Raw genomic sequence first — 17,849 nt, 5'->3', positions numbered from 1 at the left:
AAAATATATTAATGAAATTGCATTAAATGTGGGTTTGAGTATTCTTATTTTGTGAGAAGACACAGTGTGACATGAAATATGACGACACCACTGGCCAATCAAAATCAAGTATCCACAGAGGCTAAATCATAAGAATATTGATTTTGTCCAAATTAAAAGACAATATCACATTCTCTGTAAAAATGCAGATTATTTTGCACTAAATTAGTTTCTTAACTTCCTAACCAAAAAATATCCGAACAGCTGATGGGCACCATTGAGTTCCATAGTAATTATTTGTCCTAATATGGAAGTCAATAGTTCCAGTCAACGGTTTAGATTCCACCATTTTTCAAGATATTTTCTTTTGTGTTCAACAGAAGAAAGAAACTCTTTCCAGTTTTGAACAAGTGGAGGATGAGTAAATGAAGACAGAATTTAGATTTTGGAAGTTAAATATTCCTTTAAGCAACAGATAAACACATTCAGCTGACTAGAAAAACTGACCAATCATATTGAAGCACATTAAAGTCACTCAGTGAGGAGATCCTGACCTCTGGTGGTGTGGATGGTACTTTATCATGTCTGTTTTACTGAGTAGGAACTACAGAACATAATGAGATTTCTACAAAGTGGTTAAAGAAAATAAATTTAGTTTTTGTATGCTAGGAAACTAATTTTGTGTTATGTAGACTGTACCAATGGATCAAGCACATTTGTCTATAAAACGGTGATGAAAATCAAATCCCTAAGTCCATCAATGTTGACTAGAATTATTTTTGTATAGTTTTAATTTGGAGAATTTGGCACTTTATATGGTCTGGCATGCTAAACCCAATCTAACACACTTTTTAAAATACCATTTTATCAATCCCTTTATAAATATTATGCATTTATTGCTACTTTTACACTGCAAGTCCATTTAAATGAACTAGAGATGACAAAGTTGTGTTTAAACGAAATGGTGACACATTATGAATCAACTTTAACCTATTACTGCTGAGAGAGCATGTATTATTACATGTAGTAAAAAGAGGAACATGTTTAAAGCTGAAAATACTGAGATAAGGGATTTCTTCAGAAAAAGAGTCAGCAAAACATAAAAAAAGTTGTTTATGTTTCTGTTCTTTTAAAGTCTCGTGTCTGAAGCAGTGACACAAACGACTTCCAGTTTGGTGAACGGTGAAATCGAAAGGTCTGAATGAAATATGTCATCATGATTTTCTCCAGTGGTCAGGGATGTCCAGTCAGTCAAAATAAGAGTTTTTGGGCATTTAGACGTAATGTCAACACTTTGTCAAAGAAAAAAGAAAAATAACATGGTAACATGGTTATTGTAGTTAAACCATGGTGGCCACAAATTAACCATAGTTTAACCATTGTATTTGTGGTAACTGTGATTATACAAATGGCAATCCAAAAAACTAAAATAAAAAAAATAAACATGATTACTAAACATTTACTATAGTAAAACCTTGGTTAATTTTCATAAGTATCATATTTAAGCTAAAAAGTTTGACCAGGACCAATACAAAGCTACATAAAAAAAAAAAAAAAACTAACAATATAAAATGACATGATATATGATTTGCGTTTAAATAGTTTTATTATGAGAGAAGAAAGAGTGTGAAGTGATACGAGACATTTCAAAGGCCATGTCAGAAAATAAAACATCTGAGAGACAACGTTGTTAGATAAGCTTCAACTTATTATGTAGAGTACAAGCGAATATTTATCTAAACTTTGAACATAGATAATTCTCAGCTATGTTATGAAAGATATAATTTTTGTGCATAATATGTGCATAAATTGGTATTCCCATTCTTTACAATGTGTCCATACATTGCATCTAATTTGCATATTAATTTAATACACTTTCGTAAGAATATCAATCTATAATTTTTTGTTGCGTTTCCCCAAAATTCCTGATGAACATGTTTGTCCTGGTGTTCTCTACAGAAGACATGCATGAAAAATATGCCTCGTTTTTCATGTTTATTCTGTCATCTGTAGAAGCCATATTTAAAGGCCAAAAAGAGGAAGTGTTTATGATCAGACACATGATATCTCTGAAATGCCCTGAATGTGATCTCTACAGGACACACAGACTTCAAACTGTGGCAAGTACAGTCTCCGAGAAATTCACTAAAATATAATGTCAGTCTATGCCTGGTCCCAGGAGGATATAGTACTGAATACTTTTTGGCTAAATTAATGTTTTAAGATCATAACAGTAATTCTAACTTTAAACAAAACAATGCAATAAAATATTTTTTTTACAAGTTAAATATTAAAGTCTGGATTGATGTCACACACACACAGTTATAGTAAAGCATTAGTAGCTATTCTTAGTAGTTTATGTAGGCTACTGTATATACAGACACTGGAACTTTGCATTTAAGACGGAATATTGTGTATATGAAGCCTATTTTATTGACGATTAGAGCACATGCCATCAATAGGCACAACATTAACTTCCTCAAAATACTGCACCTGCCTAAAAATAGCATCAGTATTACCGACTGCAAGCTGTACACAAGAAATGTCATCAGCATGATTAATTCAAGTAAAAGTGAAAAAAACAAAAACAATGCACCAACAATTGAGCATTGTTCATCAGGAAAAATACAAATAAAACTCAGAACAGATTATTTTAGATGCACTTAATGGATTTCATAATTTCCTGACAGATACAAAAAGCAGAGTGGACACTTCCTAATGAAAAGTGCTAAAGTAAGCCGTAATGCATATCTTAAGTTTCGGTTTTTAAAAGAAATAAAAAAGGAACAACTTTTCATAGGAGCATTTGGACAAATACAAATGATGTCTAATTAGAAAACACCTAACATAATTTGTTATTCACACTAAAAAAAGAAAAATGTCTACATGTCACTGCATTCGATAGAATATTAAAGCAAATGTAATGGGTTTTGTTTACAAGTGCATAGGGTTAGTATAGAAGAATGACTGAATAAACAAGCTCATATCTTCTCTAAACTGAGTGCATTTGTTGTGACTGTGTGGATCGTGACGCTTGTGTTCCCTCCTCAGAGAAAGCTCTTTCAAAAACATGTCTGAGGGAGAGTTTAACCTTACTTTTAAAATCCTGCCCCATGAAAACATACAGAATGGGGTTCAGACAGCTGTTGAAATACGCCAAAGAGATAGTCAACGGATCCACTGCCGAAGCCATCGAGGAACTTGATTTCTCTCCGTACTTTGTCATCAAATCCACTATGTGATACGGCAGCCAGCACAGAAAAAATGTCACAATTACAGCCAGCATTATTCGAAACGCTCGTCCAGACTGAAAATGTCTCCTGCCTAACTTGCGTGCGATGAATCCGTAGCATGTTGTGATGCATATGAGAGGAATCAAAAAGCCAAACACAAATCTGATGACGCTTAACCTTCCTAATGCTGGAAGGCTGGAATCAACTTCTTCATCTGCATGAAATGTGCAAAGCGTGCTGTTATAGTCAGTGAAAGTTTGTCTTAATATCATAAAGGGCAAACTGAGCACCAAAGATAAGATCCAGGCCGCTGCACAGGACAGTCGTGCGATGAACATACTGCGATGATTCTGAGCCCAAACCGGTGTGATCACCTGAGTAAACCGATCCAGACTAATCAAGTTCAAGGTGAAAACACTGGCAAACATGTTGATGATTATAACAGAGGGGAGAATCTTACACATGATGGATCCATACGGCCAGTGGTGATCAAGGAGTTTCTCCGCCACACTGAAGGGTATAGAAAGGCAGCATAGGAGGTCTGCAGTCGCTAGATTGAGAAACCATATTGTATTAACAGTCCTCTTCATCTTCATTCCAGCGATGTACACAACAAACATGTTTCCGGGAACTCCGAGGAGAAACGTCAGGAAGTAGATGACCAGAGAAAGTGTCCTCATGGAATTTTTCACCTCTGAAGACACTGAAGGGTCTGTCATACTTTCATTGGAAAAATAATTCCAGAAATCATCGAGATCGTCTGTTAATGTCTGGTCCATTTTGCTTGACTTGCTGCTGTCCAAAGTGCTCCGTTTATCCTATAAATATAACATATTATCAGTCAAAAAATTCATTTAGCAGATACACTTATCAAAATGGGGAAATGAACAAACAACATTCAATATTATATCAGTTTGTTCTAAATAGTCACGTATTTGTTGATATGGTTTGAATCACTCTTGAGTTTTACAGATCTGATAAAAGTGTCTTACAAAACTAGTACTCACCTCACCAGCTGCTCTGTACTCACTAGCGCACTTCGCCCAGCTCACCACTTTAAGGCGAAACCACAGGAAATGGAAGGAAGTCCTACTGCTTTGATGAAACAACTACAAATAACTCTTAGGGTAAGCGTATGAAGAAATTTCCTTTTTTCTTACCAAAATATAATTTTCAGTATTCCGTCAAGAATGCTGTTCTTTAAGCACAAACTGAAGGAGTTTTGATCTTCTGTTGCAGTTTCTCACATTCTGTTTCCTATTGTGGTAAACCAAAACCAAAACCGGAGAAGCACAAAGAAGCTGTGAATATCCACAACTTTGTAATTTGCAAAATAACAAGACCAGTGCTTATTTGCCTGCTTGTCATTGCTCTAAAAATAGCTGCTACCACCACAGTCCTCAAATGAAATGGGTCCTATATGTACTAAATGAACTATATATGACAGTAGCCTCATATTGTGTCTACGAGCATTTACAAAATGACTGTTGGAAAGTACTGCATTCTTGAGAGCTGACTAAAAGTGAATCATAAAAGGAAATTTAGATGTTTATCTGCCTTACCAAACTAGATGAGAAATTGGTTTACATTAATCCACCCAAGAGAATTTTTTTTTTTTTTACTCAATTAAGATAAGATCGTTTTTTACTCTGTATTTCTGGGAAAAGAAAAAAGCCCCTCAAAAATTTGAGATCACACATTTTATTGGGATCACTTATTTTTTTTCAGCATAACAAAAAAACTGGCTACAACAATCCCCCCAAAAATATATATATTTTTTCCAGATGTGTAAAAAAAAAAGTTTATAATAAACAATCAGGCCAAAGTCACAAAAATGATACCATTTGTGTAATTTAATATTTTTTATTGGAAATATTTTGTAAACATTTGATTTGCCCACTTTATTGCATGATAAAAATTTAAATAAAAAAAAACTCAAATAAAATGTGATTATTTACACCATGGTTTTGGCAAAACAGTCAAAATATAATTATGTGCTTAAGTACTTAACATAAGGGGAAGCAAATTAGCTTTTAAAAATATACCAACACCAAAACCTACGTGAATAATTTAATTTTCGAACATTACTTCAGTCCTTCCAAGACTACGGTTTCATTGAAAACACACCTGGCTCATCTGGCAACAACTATACACAAATAGCAGAGAAATGGAACCAAGTTTTTTTTTTATATTATGTATGTCAACCATCAGCATTATTCAACAGTTCCGAGGGTTATTTCTTGCTTTAAAACAAAATGCACACACAAGAGTGTAAAATGTTACACTACGGCTATCAGTACAGGTCATATGTCCACTGAAATGTTTATCTTTATAGGAAATGCTATACCACTGAATCAGTTCATGCAAGGAGAAAATCCATTATGTAACACACAATATGCAACAGTAAGAATGTGTTTAACATTTGAATTAATACAGGTTTACGGTTTGTTCTAAAAAGTAATTTTAATTAAATGCAATAGTACTGAATTCCACCAGAAGTTTAACAGCATCCCAAATGGTCCATCGTTAGCCAATATTCTTGTCAAGTCATAGTAGATACAGGACACTGATGTGTGGTTAAATTAAATATATACATAATCAAATCTGTACAGTACAAATTGTCAAATATTTTTCCCTCCCTACAATGCTTCTCTGAATTTGAAACCAACATTAGCTTAAACCGCAATCAACCAGCAAGAATAAATTTCTTAAAACAGGGTGCAACAACAAGAAGTTCTAAGAAAGTGGCCTCCACAGAGGTTTTTCCACAAAAACAAATTATAAACAAGGCCAGAGTGTCTGTAATAAGTGTTTTTTTGGTTGTCACCATTAAGCTTTATGAGCAAGTCCAAACTTAGACAGAAGTAACAATGTAAGACCCACTTTCAGTTGTGTCTCCTTTAGTGTCTCGCTTTTTCGCATTGCTTGAAATAGGTGTTGGGATCTGAGATGGTCTTGGAGTTGTGCTTTCGTCACTACTCTTTCTGGGGCTTGGTGTGTAATTAAAAGGACTTACCCTAGCAGCCACAGCACCACTAGGGGAGCTGTGTTTGCTAGAGTTAGTTGAGCTAAAAGGTGTGCGTTCAGCAACTGGGAATTCATGGACCTCTGTGCCAGTGTTTGGGTTACTTGGTGCAGGCTTGATATCGGTGACTTTTTTATCAAGAGACTCGCTACTTCGGAGTAAATTCAGATTTGTTTCTGAACCAAGGTGGCCCATGGCTCCATTTTCCCTTGCTAGTGGCTGTTTTGAGTGCGATTCGCTTGAGTCCCTGTCACAAGGTAGCCCTTTGTTTGATTGACTGTCAATAACGGGAGGTGTGTTTGCTGTGGGTGATTTACTAGACCTTGGATTATTTATGGGACAGTCTTCAATTCTCACCCAGACATCATCTGTCTTGGACATAGCAGCACCCATTGAATGAGCAGCATCACCAGTTGGATCTGGTAAGTCTAATGTCATAGAAGGTACATATGAGCTTTCGCTCTCTTTTATTTTCCTCCATGTTCCTTTGCGTTCCAAGCCACCCTCTTTACCTGATTTTTGAGGAGGATTAGTGGGTTGCTGTTCATCCTCACTTCTTCCCTTCTCACTGGACTCAGACGAAGCAGAGAGAATGGAAGAGCTGCTGCCGGTTCTTTTCCAAGTGCCTACTCTTGGGAGAGATGTTGAATGTTTGCTGTGCTCCCTTTTCCATGTCCCTGTCCTGTTGACTGGGAGCCTGGAAGGGCTTTCTGAATGGGATCGGGAGATGTCATGCCTTCGCAGTGACTTTCCATTACCATTCTCTGCAGAGTTCTGACTTTGAGGGGACTTTCTCCAACCACTTCCTTGGTATGGTAGACTAAGTGACATATCAGGTAAAGATGGACTAGATACTGGAGTCTGTGACTGGCTTGGAGATGAAGGTGACAAAGACTCAAAAGATGCAGACTCCTCTAATTTCCTTTTAAGTGTTGGACTAGGGGCTTCTTTGATAAATGTTGACTGACGAACAAGTCCAGGCTTCTCGGACCGGTCAGACTCACTCCCACTGGATTTGGTAGATGACATTCTGGACAAATCTCCCTTTTTTGAAGGGGCTGAGGCTCCACACTGGTTTAGACTTTTTGAGGCAGATTCACTTCTAGGAATTCCACTGGTACTTCTTGGCAAACCACTCTGCTTTGTTGGTGTTTGCTGGCCCAGTTGCCTACCTGGAGAAGTGTAAGCCATGCGTCCAGATCCAAAAGATTTTGTTGAAGCAGCACTGGGGGATGCAGTACGAGGCAGCTGGGTTAATTTGCTGGATTGGTTCAAACCATTCCTACCAGGAGAAACTGAGGCATGACCAGGGGACTGCATAGGCCTTGTTAGAGATTGCTGAACAGGTCTAGAAGGTGTGGAGTCTCTAGACCCAGATTGAGAGGAAACTTTACTTGACCCTCCTTGAGACGATGCTGCGTCCCTGGCAGGACTAGGTTCAGAATTTGCTGGGATTTTCATAGGTATTGAAGAATTTCCAGGTCCAGGTACTTGTGATGGTGGTTTTGACATTTGGCCACGTGGAGGGTTTTTTTGGGGTACCGGACTGGTGCTAGGAGAGGTACTCCTCACACCAGGAACATGAATCATTGTCCTCCCTCTGGAGATCACAGGAGCTTGAGCTTGTCTGGGCTGAGATGACATGCTTTCAAGACTGGGTCTGGGCTTTCCTGTGATTAGACTTTTATAAACTTTCTTTCCTCCTTTCAGACTCTTAGATTCTTCCTCTTTCTTTTTGGACTCTAAAGTACCTTTCTCACCAGGTTTTAGTATCCTTGGCCCTTTATTTATGTCAGGCTTATTGTCCTCCTGATTTAAAGGGAGATGGAAAGGCGATCCAATGGAAATGCCCGATTTGAGAGACAGAATAGAGTCCGAATCAGAGGAACCTTGTCTGGAGAGACTTGCTGCAGCCTGATGAAGACTGCTAACTATAGAATTGGCGCCCTCTTGAATGGCTTTCCAATCAAATGATTCAGAGTCTGGTGATAAGGCTTGCTCTGAAATAGGGCTATGTGTGTCTGTGAGATCTAATATAAGATCTGGTTCCTCTGCTAAAATACCATCAGCCAACATGCTTTTTTCTTCCTTAACCCCTGGTTCCTCAGTTTTACTTCTTGGTGGCTGTTTCTTTTTCTTTGGCATTGCAGAACTGATGCATTCTTGGAGAAGATCATCTTCAGAATCAATACTGAGAGAGCTCAGGGAACTATTTCTAGAGAAGCACACAGGGGTGTCCTCAACGTGAAAGGCCTTTGGCACATAACCAGAGGCTTGTGGCCTAGGGACTTCCATCTGAGTTGCATCATCTTTGTGTGAGCAATCTTTGTTGTTGTTTTCTTGATCAATGTCACTTAATGAGCTAAGGGATGAGTTTCTTGAAAAACATACAGGTGTGTCTTCAATGGAAAACTTTTGCTTTTCATCGCACACTGCTACTGTATGTTCTTTGGGTGCTTGTGGAAAACTTGGTTTTAGAGGGGGTTTTGTTGGAGCTGTCTGAAATGCCGATACTCTATTAGGGTTTACTGGCCGTTCTGCACTGCACTTCAAAGGGGTAACTTTTCTTTGCTCTTTATCTTTTCGCAGCTCAGCTTTCTCTTTAGACAAGTCAAGATCGTCATCCTCAAAGTCAAGTGAACTCAGTGAATCATTGCGAGAGAAGCAATAAGGAGTGCCCTCAATTGGTGTATAATGATGCGGAGAATCAAAGGCAAACCCCGGACGTGTTCTCACCTCGGGATTAGAAGGCTTATCCGCAAACTCTCGTGTGACTTCTTTGGGCTCTTGCTTTTCCATTTCTTTGTTTTTATTTGGATATGATGCTGCTTCTGACAAGCTATTAGGACCCTCTAGCTGTTTGATCATCCTTGCTCTGTACTCACTGCTTTGTGGCATAGGTTTTACAGGAGAAGTTGGCTTTTTCTTTTCTAAGTCTTGCTGAACTAGGTTGCTAGTAGCGGTGGATGGATGCTGAGCCTGTTCAGGCATCTTCTGCACTCTAAATGGCTTGTGAATTTTGCCTTTGGGCATTGCCGAGTTGATACACTCTGCAAGAATATCGTCCCCTTCGTTATCAGCCAAGGGAGACTGCATGGGAGGTGATAAACCTATATCTTTAGCCTCTGCACTTTCCCCCTCTGGCAGAGTGTCTTGTCTTTGACCAGATGCTTCTGCATGGGAAGCTGAACTTTCATTGCCCGCCATCTCATTTGGGGGTGAATCAATTGTGAGGTCACTGAGAGATGTTGCTGTGGAAAAGTTAGTGGGGGTTCCCTCCACACAGTACACACGGGGCAGGTCTTCACAGTGTGTTAGGGTAACATGTTTCTGCTGTTGTCCTCTGTTTTGTGGTGGCAACAATTTATAAACAGGGAGCTGACTTGGTTTGCGAGCCAAGGGTGGGGGTATTCTAGAGGTGGTTGAGGGCGATTGCTTTTTGGTTTTTCTTGATGAATTTGTTGGCATTGCTGAGTTTATACAGGCCTCTAGAATTTCTATGTCGTCATCATCATCTGAGTCATCCAAGATGTCTTTTCCAGGTTCAGTTGATGATGGTGGTTTCTCTTGAACCTTGGGCTCTTGGATGTCTTCTTTCTCAAACTCTGCATCATTAGTATGGTCATCCTCATGAACTGGGGGCATTATCCTCAGCTCAACATCTTTATGAATAAAGGGTTCATCTAAACTTAGTGCACTTAGACTTGAAGCACAAGAAAAGCCATCTGGAGTGCTTTCTGTTGCAAAATGTAAAAGGGTATCATTATCTGGTAAAACTTGAACTTTCTGTACAGCAGCACTTACAACTGCATGTCTTGGAGCAAAATCACGTTTTTCAGAATGGGGCGGCACAGTAACTTTTTGTTTTACAGACGTGGATCTGGGCGGTGGAGGCGGTGGCGTCTTGCTGCGACTTGGTGGCATTGTTTGTCCTGGGCTATCAGGCAGATCGCTTGGACTGATAATCCCACTTACCATCCCACTGCATGGCTCACTCTGCACAGAACTTGCAATTGAATGACTCCCAAAACTTTCAAGGGAGCTGACAGATGTGCATCTGCTGAACATGAGCGGAGTCTCTTGTACATAATGTTCAGGAGGACTTTTTGGTGTTTGGGCACCACTTTTAGATGGGGATTTAGCACCTGATGAAAATTCGACTGTTTTGTGATGCCTGGAAGCGTCTCCATGTCCCAAGTGATGTCGTGGAGGCTTTATGCGAACATAATGGCCTGACCCTTGGCTCTCAGTTGTGCGTTGGTCAGATGCAATGTTACTAGAGGATTCTTTTTCTGACATGGGTAGATTTGCGTAGTTTTTGGCAGAGTTGACATTACGCTTGCAGCTTTCCATTTCATCTTCCTCAGAGGACAATGATGATAAAGAGCTACCACGTGAGAAACAAATGGGTGTGTCCTCCACACAATACGTCTGTAATGTTTCTTGATTTATCGTGGGAGCCTTGCATGCTGGGTTCTTCTGAACTGCTCTTGTTGGTCCTGCTCTGCTTTGAGCAGAAGAAAGGTGGGGCTGCTTTTGTCTACCCTGGTTCTTTAAAGATGCCACAGAGGATGAAGTTTCTTGGCTCAAATAATCTTTGCCAGAACCTTGGGTAGAAGATTGCTTTGTATGACTAAACATGGCCTTCTTGGAGGAAGCATCGGAGTACTTCAAACTGTAATCAATAGGTTGTTCTACATGATGATCCTCATTGTATTTCATGCTGTAGTTTGGCGTTTGCTCATCAAGCTGCTCTTCCTCTGAATAACGCTGACTGAAGTTTGTTGGTTTCTCATCGGCATAGTCATCCACAGTGCAAATAGTTTGAGAGATCTTTTTGTTAAGTCCATGACTTGACCCACTGTTAATTTGTTCATTTGAACCCCTTGACCTAAATGCAGGCAGGTCCTGTTGAACAAACCTGGACTGGTACTTTTTTAGTTTATCTTCTCCTTCACTGCCAGCTTCAGTGTACATATGGTATCCTGGGCTTTGCGATCTCTGTGGTTTCTGATCTGGCCGTTTAATTTCATCTTCATGGAGTTTAGACCTTTCCCACCTTTCATTCTGGCTTGGGCTTTGTCGACCAGAATTGAGCTGTTCATCAGAATACTTCAAACTGTAGTTAATAGGTGTATCCAGATCTCCATTGTCATCTTCCATGTGATTTGCATTGTGTATCTTATGGGCAAGGTCTGCAGGATATTTTCTGTAGACACAGCATTTGCCTTCATCATCTTCTGAATAGGTATCCACTGAGGGCTTCATTTGACCTCTCTTTCCATAGCCATCAGTGCTGTTGACACTATTCAGACTGTCATTAGAAGCTCTGTACTCCAGTTTGGGCATTGGGCATGGTCCGCCTGAAGGGTCAGATTTGTTGTAGCTGTATATATTTTGGTGACCATGAACAGCAGTTTGGCGTCGGATGTCGTCTTGCCCAACGTGAGGGTCTTCTGTGGTTCTATCATCCAAACTTAGGTGCATGCTCTGCACTTCCTCCATTACTACTGCAATTTGAGCTGCAGTCGTGGGAATTTGCACCATTCGCTTGGCAGCCTCAGCTTCGGAATGGAAACCTCTTCGCTCTCGATCTAGACTTCTGTCCCTCTCGCCTCGGACACTATCTCCATTTCCTCTGTTGTCTCGAGATGATGGGCTTGAGAGCACTGGGGTGTTCATATAAGGTGAACGAACACCGACTCCATTAGGGTTATAGCCATCGGATCGACAGACACCATCATAATCGCCGTAGACATTATGCTTATGTCTTGGCTTGGCCCTATGGGAGGCTTTTGGGCTCAAGTTGTCAATGTTATCAAAGGTTTCAGAGAGGTGCTGTGCATCTAGTTCTTCAATTAGTGCTTTCTGTTTTCTTACATGCAGGGACGGTAGACTGGATCCAGGAGACATGATGTTGGCATCCTTATACTTGGCAGGCCGATTGGCCATGAGGTTTCTCAAAGCAGCAGCACTTCCCATAGCTATCATCTTGTGCTTGGAATGAATTAGGTTTTTGAGCATGCTAACTGCACCCATATCCCATAATGCCTCTTGATCTTTTGCGTTCCGAGCAGAGAGGTTCCACAGCGTCCCACAGGCATTGCTCACTATTGTCAGACTGTGTGATTTAAGGTGCTGAAGAAGAGTCTGAAGGCAGCTGTTTTCCCTTAATATTTGCCTGAAATAAACCAAAAGAGGAAAAGGTTTGCTGACATGCGGACATAATAAAAATCTGTGAGTGTATTCAGCTTTCATACAGCATACTCTACCTGTGTTCCTCATTTGTGGCAATTAGGCTCGATACGTTTCTCAAGATGCCACCACCACTTTCTATAATGGCAAGGGTGTTGGTTTGGCTTCTGTATGTTAGAGTGCTCACTAAAAATGCCAAAGCTGCAGGAACAGCACAGATATCAGCTTTGTTTTCAGTGCAATGTGCTGATAAGTTCCAAAGGGCGCTCAAGACGCTTTTTAATGTGGATTCCTGTAAAATAATAAGAAAGACAATTTCCTTAATGACTGAAATGCTTGTTTGCATTCTGATGACAGAAATAACTTAATCCCACCTTCTGAATCTCTAAGGCACACTCCATCAGGGCTCTAACACTACCAACTTCACGCAAGATCTTCTTACTGTTCACATCAGCTCGCCATGAGAGGTTCCTCAAAACACTGGCAATAACCTAAAGTACAATCAATTCGCATTAATATCTTTCCTTCCAGCGCCGTGCATGACTATGCAAATTATAACATGAGTTTCCAAGCAGTTATACCTGCTGTAGGTCCTCACTCTCTGACTTCAGTTGAGCTACCATGGCCCTCATGCAACCTTTCATTGAGCAAAGCGTAGCCTGTAGGCAAAACAAGAAAGTAACAGTTAAATGCAATAATAAACAATGATTGGAAATATATCCATATAATGCTGAGACATAACACACCTTGTTGGCTACATCTCCAAAGGTTAAATTAGTTAGAGCCATTCCAGCATATCGTCTTAGTGTAACACTGTAGTGATCACTGGTAAGACCGTAAATCTCACAGTCTACCTGAAGCAGCTCCCCAATCGCCTGAAGGCCACCTGCATGAACAATGCATTGAAATAATCAGCCAATGATATTTATATTTTAGGGTTTTCAATGTCTAACAAGAACAAACAGGAGGACAAGTTTCGTTTATAATTTTGGAAAACCTACCAAGCTCATTCATGGCGTGCCTGTGCTCTTCATCAAAGGAAAGTTTCATGAGAACACACACCGCTGGGCAAATCTGATGCTCGACTGGTGAAGGCACTGCAGTGAAAGCAAAAGTACATTAATGAGGCTGTACTGTTCCACATACTTAAATTATGTATCAACCATTAAATCATCCATTAAGCTCCTTCCCACCAGGGCATTTCAAATGAATGGCATTTATAAATTAATAAAAAAAGTTATATATAGTACTATATGGAATAATATAAAAAGGCACTGCATTTACTGCAGCAATATATTAGGGATACATATAGGCCAGTTTATTACTGTTGTTGACTTTTAAGTTTATTTTAAATGGCTAATGCAGATGGTTCAGAATCAGTGCCTGAGTTTATGCTGATATATACATAACAGGATTGTTATTTACTACATATAGGCCAATATATTAGTGTTATGTCAAGTTATTATATTAAGTTATGTTTGTTTTAAATGGCTAATACAGATGCATCAGATTCAAAGCCAAATTCAAAGCTAAATATATACATAATAGTGGGAACTAAATATTTTATGTTAACTGAAATAAAACATTATATGAAAATTTAAATCATCTTAAAAAAAATCTAACTGAAATAAGATGAAGTACTACAATGACTGAAACTACAATTATTATAAAATACAATTAATAAATAAATATTAACTAGTAAAAAATAGAAACAGTGACAAAATCTAAAACGGTCAATATAAAAATAAAACCAAATTCATAATATAAAAAAATAAATGAAAGCAAAAATAAATAGTAAAAATGTTTTTTTTAAATCTAACAAAAATGTAAATGAAAACTATATAAAGTAAAAATATATGCATTTTAAATATATATAAAAAAAGAATTAAAAATATTAATACTATATGTTCTTTATTAACAGCTAAATGTGCACATATTTTGCTGAAATTAAAAGAACACATTTTACTATATATTCACTCAAAATTAACGAAAACGTTTCATTTAAATTTTTCAGAAATTTACTATTGTCAATTTAAAGCCCTGTCAGTGAATTATGAAACCAACACAAGGATGCAAAACGCTTCTATTTATTTCACAAATTTACTACAACTAAAAATACTGCCACTGCACGGATACCAAACCACACCCCCTGCACTATTCCTGACAGCATGCATATATCATTGCAAGATATATTGGGTCTCACTTGGGTTCTTGTCCTGGTCCACGCCGCGCTCATGGCTTTCCTGCCACTCCCAGCAGGTCTCGCAGTAAGCCCTGATCTGCTCCAGCAGGTGGAGCACACGGATCTCTTGCCGGCCGCGTTTGTCATCGGGCTGCGAGTGGATAATGTTATGCAGGGCAGCGCTGGCCCTCGCCCTCGCCTCTTTGCTGCCGCGGGAATTTCCAAGCAACACCGAGTCCTTGTCATTGCCGTGGAGGAGCTGGATGAGCAGCGGCAGACAGCCGGATTGACGCATGGCGATGCAGCTGTCCTGAGAGCTGGACATGGCCAGGAGCGTGCGAGACATGTCGTCTTTATCATGGGTGCCCAGCATAGACAGCAGCGAGTACACCATTTCCACCTGAGCATATGCAGATTTGATTAAAGTGATGCATGATGCATAATGCTTTTCAATCGTCACAGCAAGTCATTTTGAGACTCAAGCATTGAGAATCTAGCATTAGTTAACCTTAGTGCCTAAATGGCTGGTCAGTCGGCGTGGAACGGAGTAACTTCCTGCACTGCTCATCTCACTGCCGGCATCATGATCGACCCGAGAACTTGAGCCCTGGCAGACAGAAACATACAAAGTAGTTTCAAACAATATACTTTAAAATAAAAATAAAAAATGTTAAACGGACATGTCTGCAGCAAATTGAATCAATGCATTTAAATGCATTTAATATTTTAATCAATAAAAAAAATGCATGTCTTCAGCAAACCTTATCAAACACCTTTTAAAGTTAAATAAAGTTGCACCCAATCCAGTGACATTCTGCATGCACTATCCGTCTGAAAAATACCATTCGGCCTTAATGCAACTGAAACCAAAAAACCCTTCTGAATTCTAATTAGGGCTCTATGATGAACAATAAAACCATTAGCATCTGCATTCAAATCATTATTATTCAAAGCATGCCGAAGCTTTTGGCACAGATTGAAAGAGCTTTTAAAAAAGGACTGAATACTTGGCACCCACCGGAGGACACTTCTGTTCATGAGACCATCAACAAAATGAGTCTGATTCAGTGGGAGACTATTGCAAATAGATCTAGTACTCACCTGTGAGCAGGCCGCATTACCAGCGCCAGCATCTCCTGCAGCGTGAGCTCCTTCAGTTTGTGTCACAGGATCATGCTTGACCTGAAGATTCAACGAGGAGGAATATGAGGAACAGCATGGTAAACAGAGCAAAAATCACACATGCAATGCAAGTCACTCTGTGCAACCGAGGCTACAGGAGACGGATGTGTAATCAGCTCTGAGAAGTGCAGATGATTCAGTGCACAGAGATACAGAGCGAGGATGAGTCTTCAGCTTCAGGACAGAAGCTTCAACAGCATCAGGCTCTTCCTGACCTACATTGGCTTCTCATTCAGCCGGCGGGATTGTGGAGGAAGTGCAAAAGTGTCCAATAGGATTTATCAACTTCAAGTATAAATCACATGTGCCAACTCTTGAGCATGCATACAAAAAAAAACTAGTGCTCGCCTACTATTTTACTATATAAAAGAGTAGTGCATTAGAAATGGGAAGGTTTTTATTTTTAATTTGTATTATTATTTTAAGTTATAAATGTATTTTTTGTAATGCAAATGTAATATTTACTGATAAACCACCTGGATATTTTTTATTTTTATGCTCAGAATATTATATATTAAAGGAATGAAAAGCTGTTTCATAGCATCACTGGATATGTAAAACGTTTAATCATAAATATGGATAAAATCATTATTTGGTTTATGTGGTTACAAGTACATTTGTGTGTATATGCTTTCTTAATGTCAATATTGACATTTTCTGTGTTGAAAACCAATGAACTATATAATATTATAATTCTAATAGCTTAGTATTTATTTATTTTGAATTTACTTATTTTTATTTTCAGTTTTAACTTTTTTTGTCCTTTTTTATATAAATCTGAATTTATATATAAATAAATGTATTTAATAATTTTGTTTGATTAATAAAGAAAAATAAAAAAATTATTTTGAATGCAATGCAATCTAAATAACTTATGCCATTATATATATATTATAATATTTTAATGTACTTATTTAAATAGTTTTATTTTATTCTTTTTGTTTTGTTTTATTCATTTATGACTTCAATTTTAAATAAACCAATAAAACGTACCTTGCATGCATTATAAGTTGCTTTGGATGAAAGTAACTACTAATGCATGCATGTAAATGTAATAAATGCAAGAATAGCTAAATAAGCTCTCTGCATCCTAAAGCTGTGTCACACTACAGTTTTTTACACTCAGCCTCACTGAACACGATCCATTAATGCAGCATGCTATTCAATTAAACTTTCATGGCTTCCCTGATTATGCACAGATGCATTTTCTGTGCACCATTTCTGTGCATTTCTGTGCAAGCTGTAAAAGCGGAACATTACAGACTGGAAGAAGCGCGGCAAGCAAACACAGATACGGAGATGGAAATCACATCCTTTCTAAAGCAAAGGAATTAACTGTGTGAAGAGGAACAAGCACTTGCACAATCTGACCACAAATTTCCATAATGACAACATATGATTATCTAGACCTCACAAAATGACTTTCACTTGTTCAAGTGGACACAAAAGCCATTTCTGGAAATCTGTTTCAGTCTGATTGCTCAGATTGGATTTAGCGTCTTTTCATGTTCTCACGCCACGTAAAGTGGGACTACGGGATACACAAATCAGAACTGAACCGTTGTAATAATACACAGTGTGGAGAGTCAATCATTTAGATCAGATTCCAATCAGATAAGCACAAAAATCAGGTTTGGACTGACAGTCTGAACAAGGCTAAATAGAGATCACAACACTGAGCTTTTGGGGAAGCAAAACATTAAAGGAATGGAAATTTTCTGATAATTCACTCACTCTTGAGACCATTCAATATCAGGACGAGTTTGTTACTTCATCAGATTTGGAGAAATGTAGCATTGCATCAGTGTCTCATCAATGGATGCTCTGCAGTGAATGGGTGCCGTCAGAATGAGAGTCTGATAAAAACATCACAATAATCCACAGCACTCCAGTCCATCAGTGAACATCTGGAGAAGACAAAACCTGAAACAAATCCAGCATTAAGATGATTTTAACTTCAGAGTTTAATCCATAATAGCGCTTCCTCCAGTGAAAAGCTCATGTGGTGTGAATCAGGAGAGAAATCTGCTCAGATCAAGCAGCGTTTAAACAA

The 17,849-nt window shown here is 38.7% G+C and overlaps 2 protein-coding genes across 5 annotated transcripts in view; both read right to left on the bottom strand.

The window, feature by feature from the left end:
- Nucleotides 1-2,394: 2,394 nt before the first annotated feature.
- LOC113054752 (C3a anaphylatoxin chemotactic receptor-like) lies at nt 2,395-5,038 on the bottom strand. The gene is made up of 2 exons (XM_026220530.1): nt 4,220-5,038; nt 2,395-4,030 (listed from the first exon to the last, which is right to left on the bottom strand). Exon 2 carries the CDS (start codon nt 3,989-3,991, stop codon nt 2,972-2,974), a length of 1,020 nt encoding a protein of 339 aa, XP_026076315.1. The 5' UTR covers nt 3,992-4,030; nt 4,220-5,038; the 3' UTR covers nt 2,395-2,971.
- Nucleotides 5,039-5,280: 242 nt separating this feature from the next.
- The window catches only part of LOC113054750 (adenomatous polyposis coli protein-like), a 35,692-nt gene continuing 23,123 nt past the window's right edge, over nt 5,281-17,849 (bottom strand). For all 4 annotated transcript variants that reach the window (XM_026220525.1, XM_026220528.1, XM_026220527.1 and 1 more), the window contains 9 exons: nt 15,716-15,796; nt 15,123-15,221; nt 14,636-15,014; nt 13,434-13,529; nt 13,179-13,318; nt 13,014-13,091; nt 12,807-12,923; nt 12,510-12,724; nt 5,281-12,418 (listed from right to left, as the gene is read on the bottom strand). In XM_026220525.1, the coding sequence (XP_026076310.1) occupies nt 6,067-12,418; nt 12,510-12,724; nt 12,807-12,923; nt 13,014-13,091; nt 13,179-13,318; nt 13,434-13,529; nt 14,636-15,014; nt 15,123-15,221; nt 15,716-15,796 (7,557 nt within the window). In that variant the 3' untranslated portion in view covers nt 5,281-6,066. The remainder of the gene's footprint in view (nt 12,419-12,509; nt 12,725-12,806; nt 12,924-13,013; nt 13,092-13,178; nt 13,319-13,433; nt 13,530-14,635; nt 15,015-15,122; nt 15,222-15,715; nt 15,797-17,849) is intronic.

This window comes from Carassius auratus, chromosome 35 (genome assembly GCF_003368295.1).
Source record: "Carassius auratus strain Wakin chromosome 35, ASM336829v1, whole genome shotgun sequence".
In the NCBI taxonomy this organism is placed as follows: Eukaryota; Metazoa; Chordata; class Actinopteri; order Cypriniformes; family Cyprinidae; genus Carassius; species Carassius auratus.
Note: the sequence above shows the minus strand (reverse complement) of the source record. Positions and strands in the feature narration are given on the sequence as shown.

What these genes read in the sequence shown, in the direction of transcription:
- LOC113054752 (XM_026220530.1), bottom strand. Translation starts at nt 3,991, where the DNA reads ATGGACCAGACATTAACAGACGATCTCGATGATTTCTGGAATTATTTT.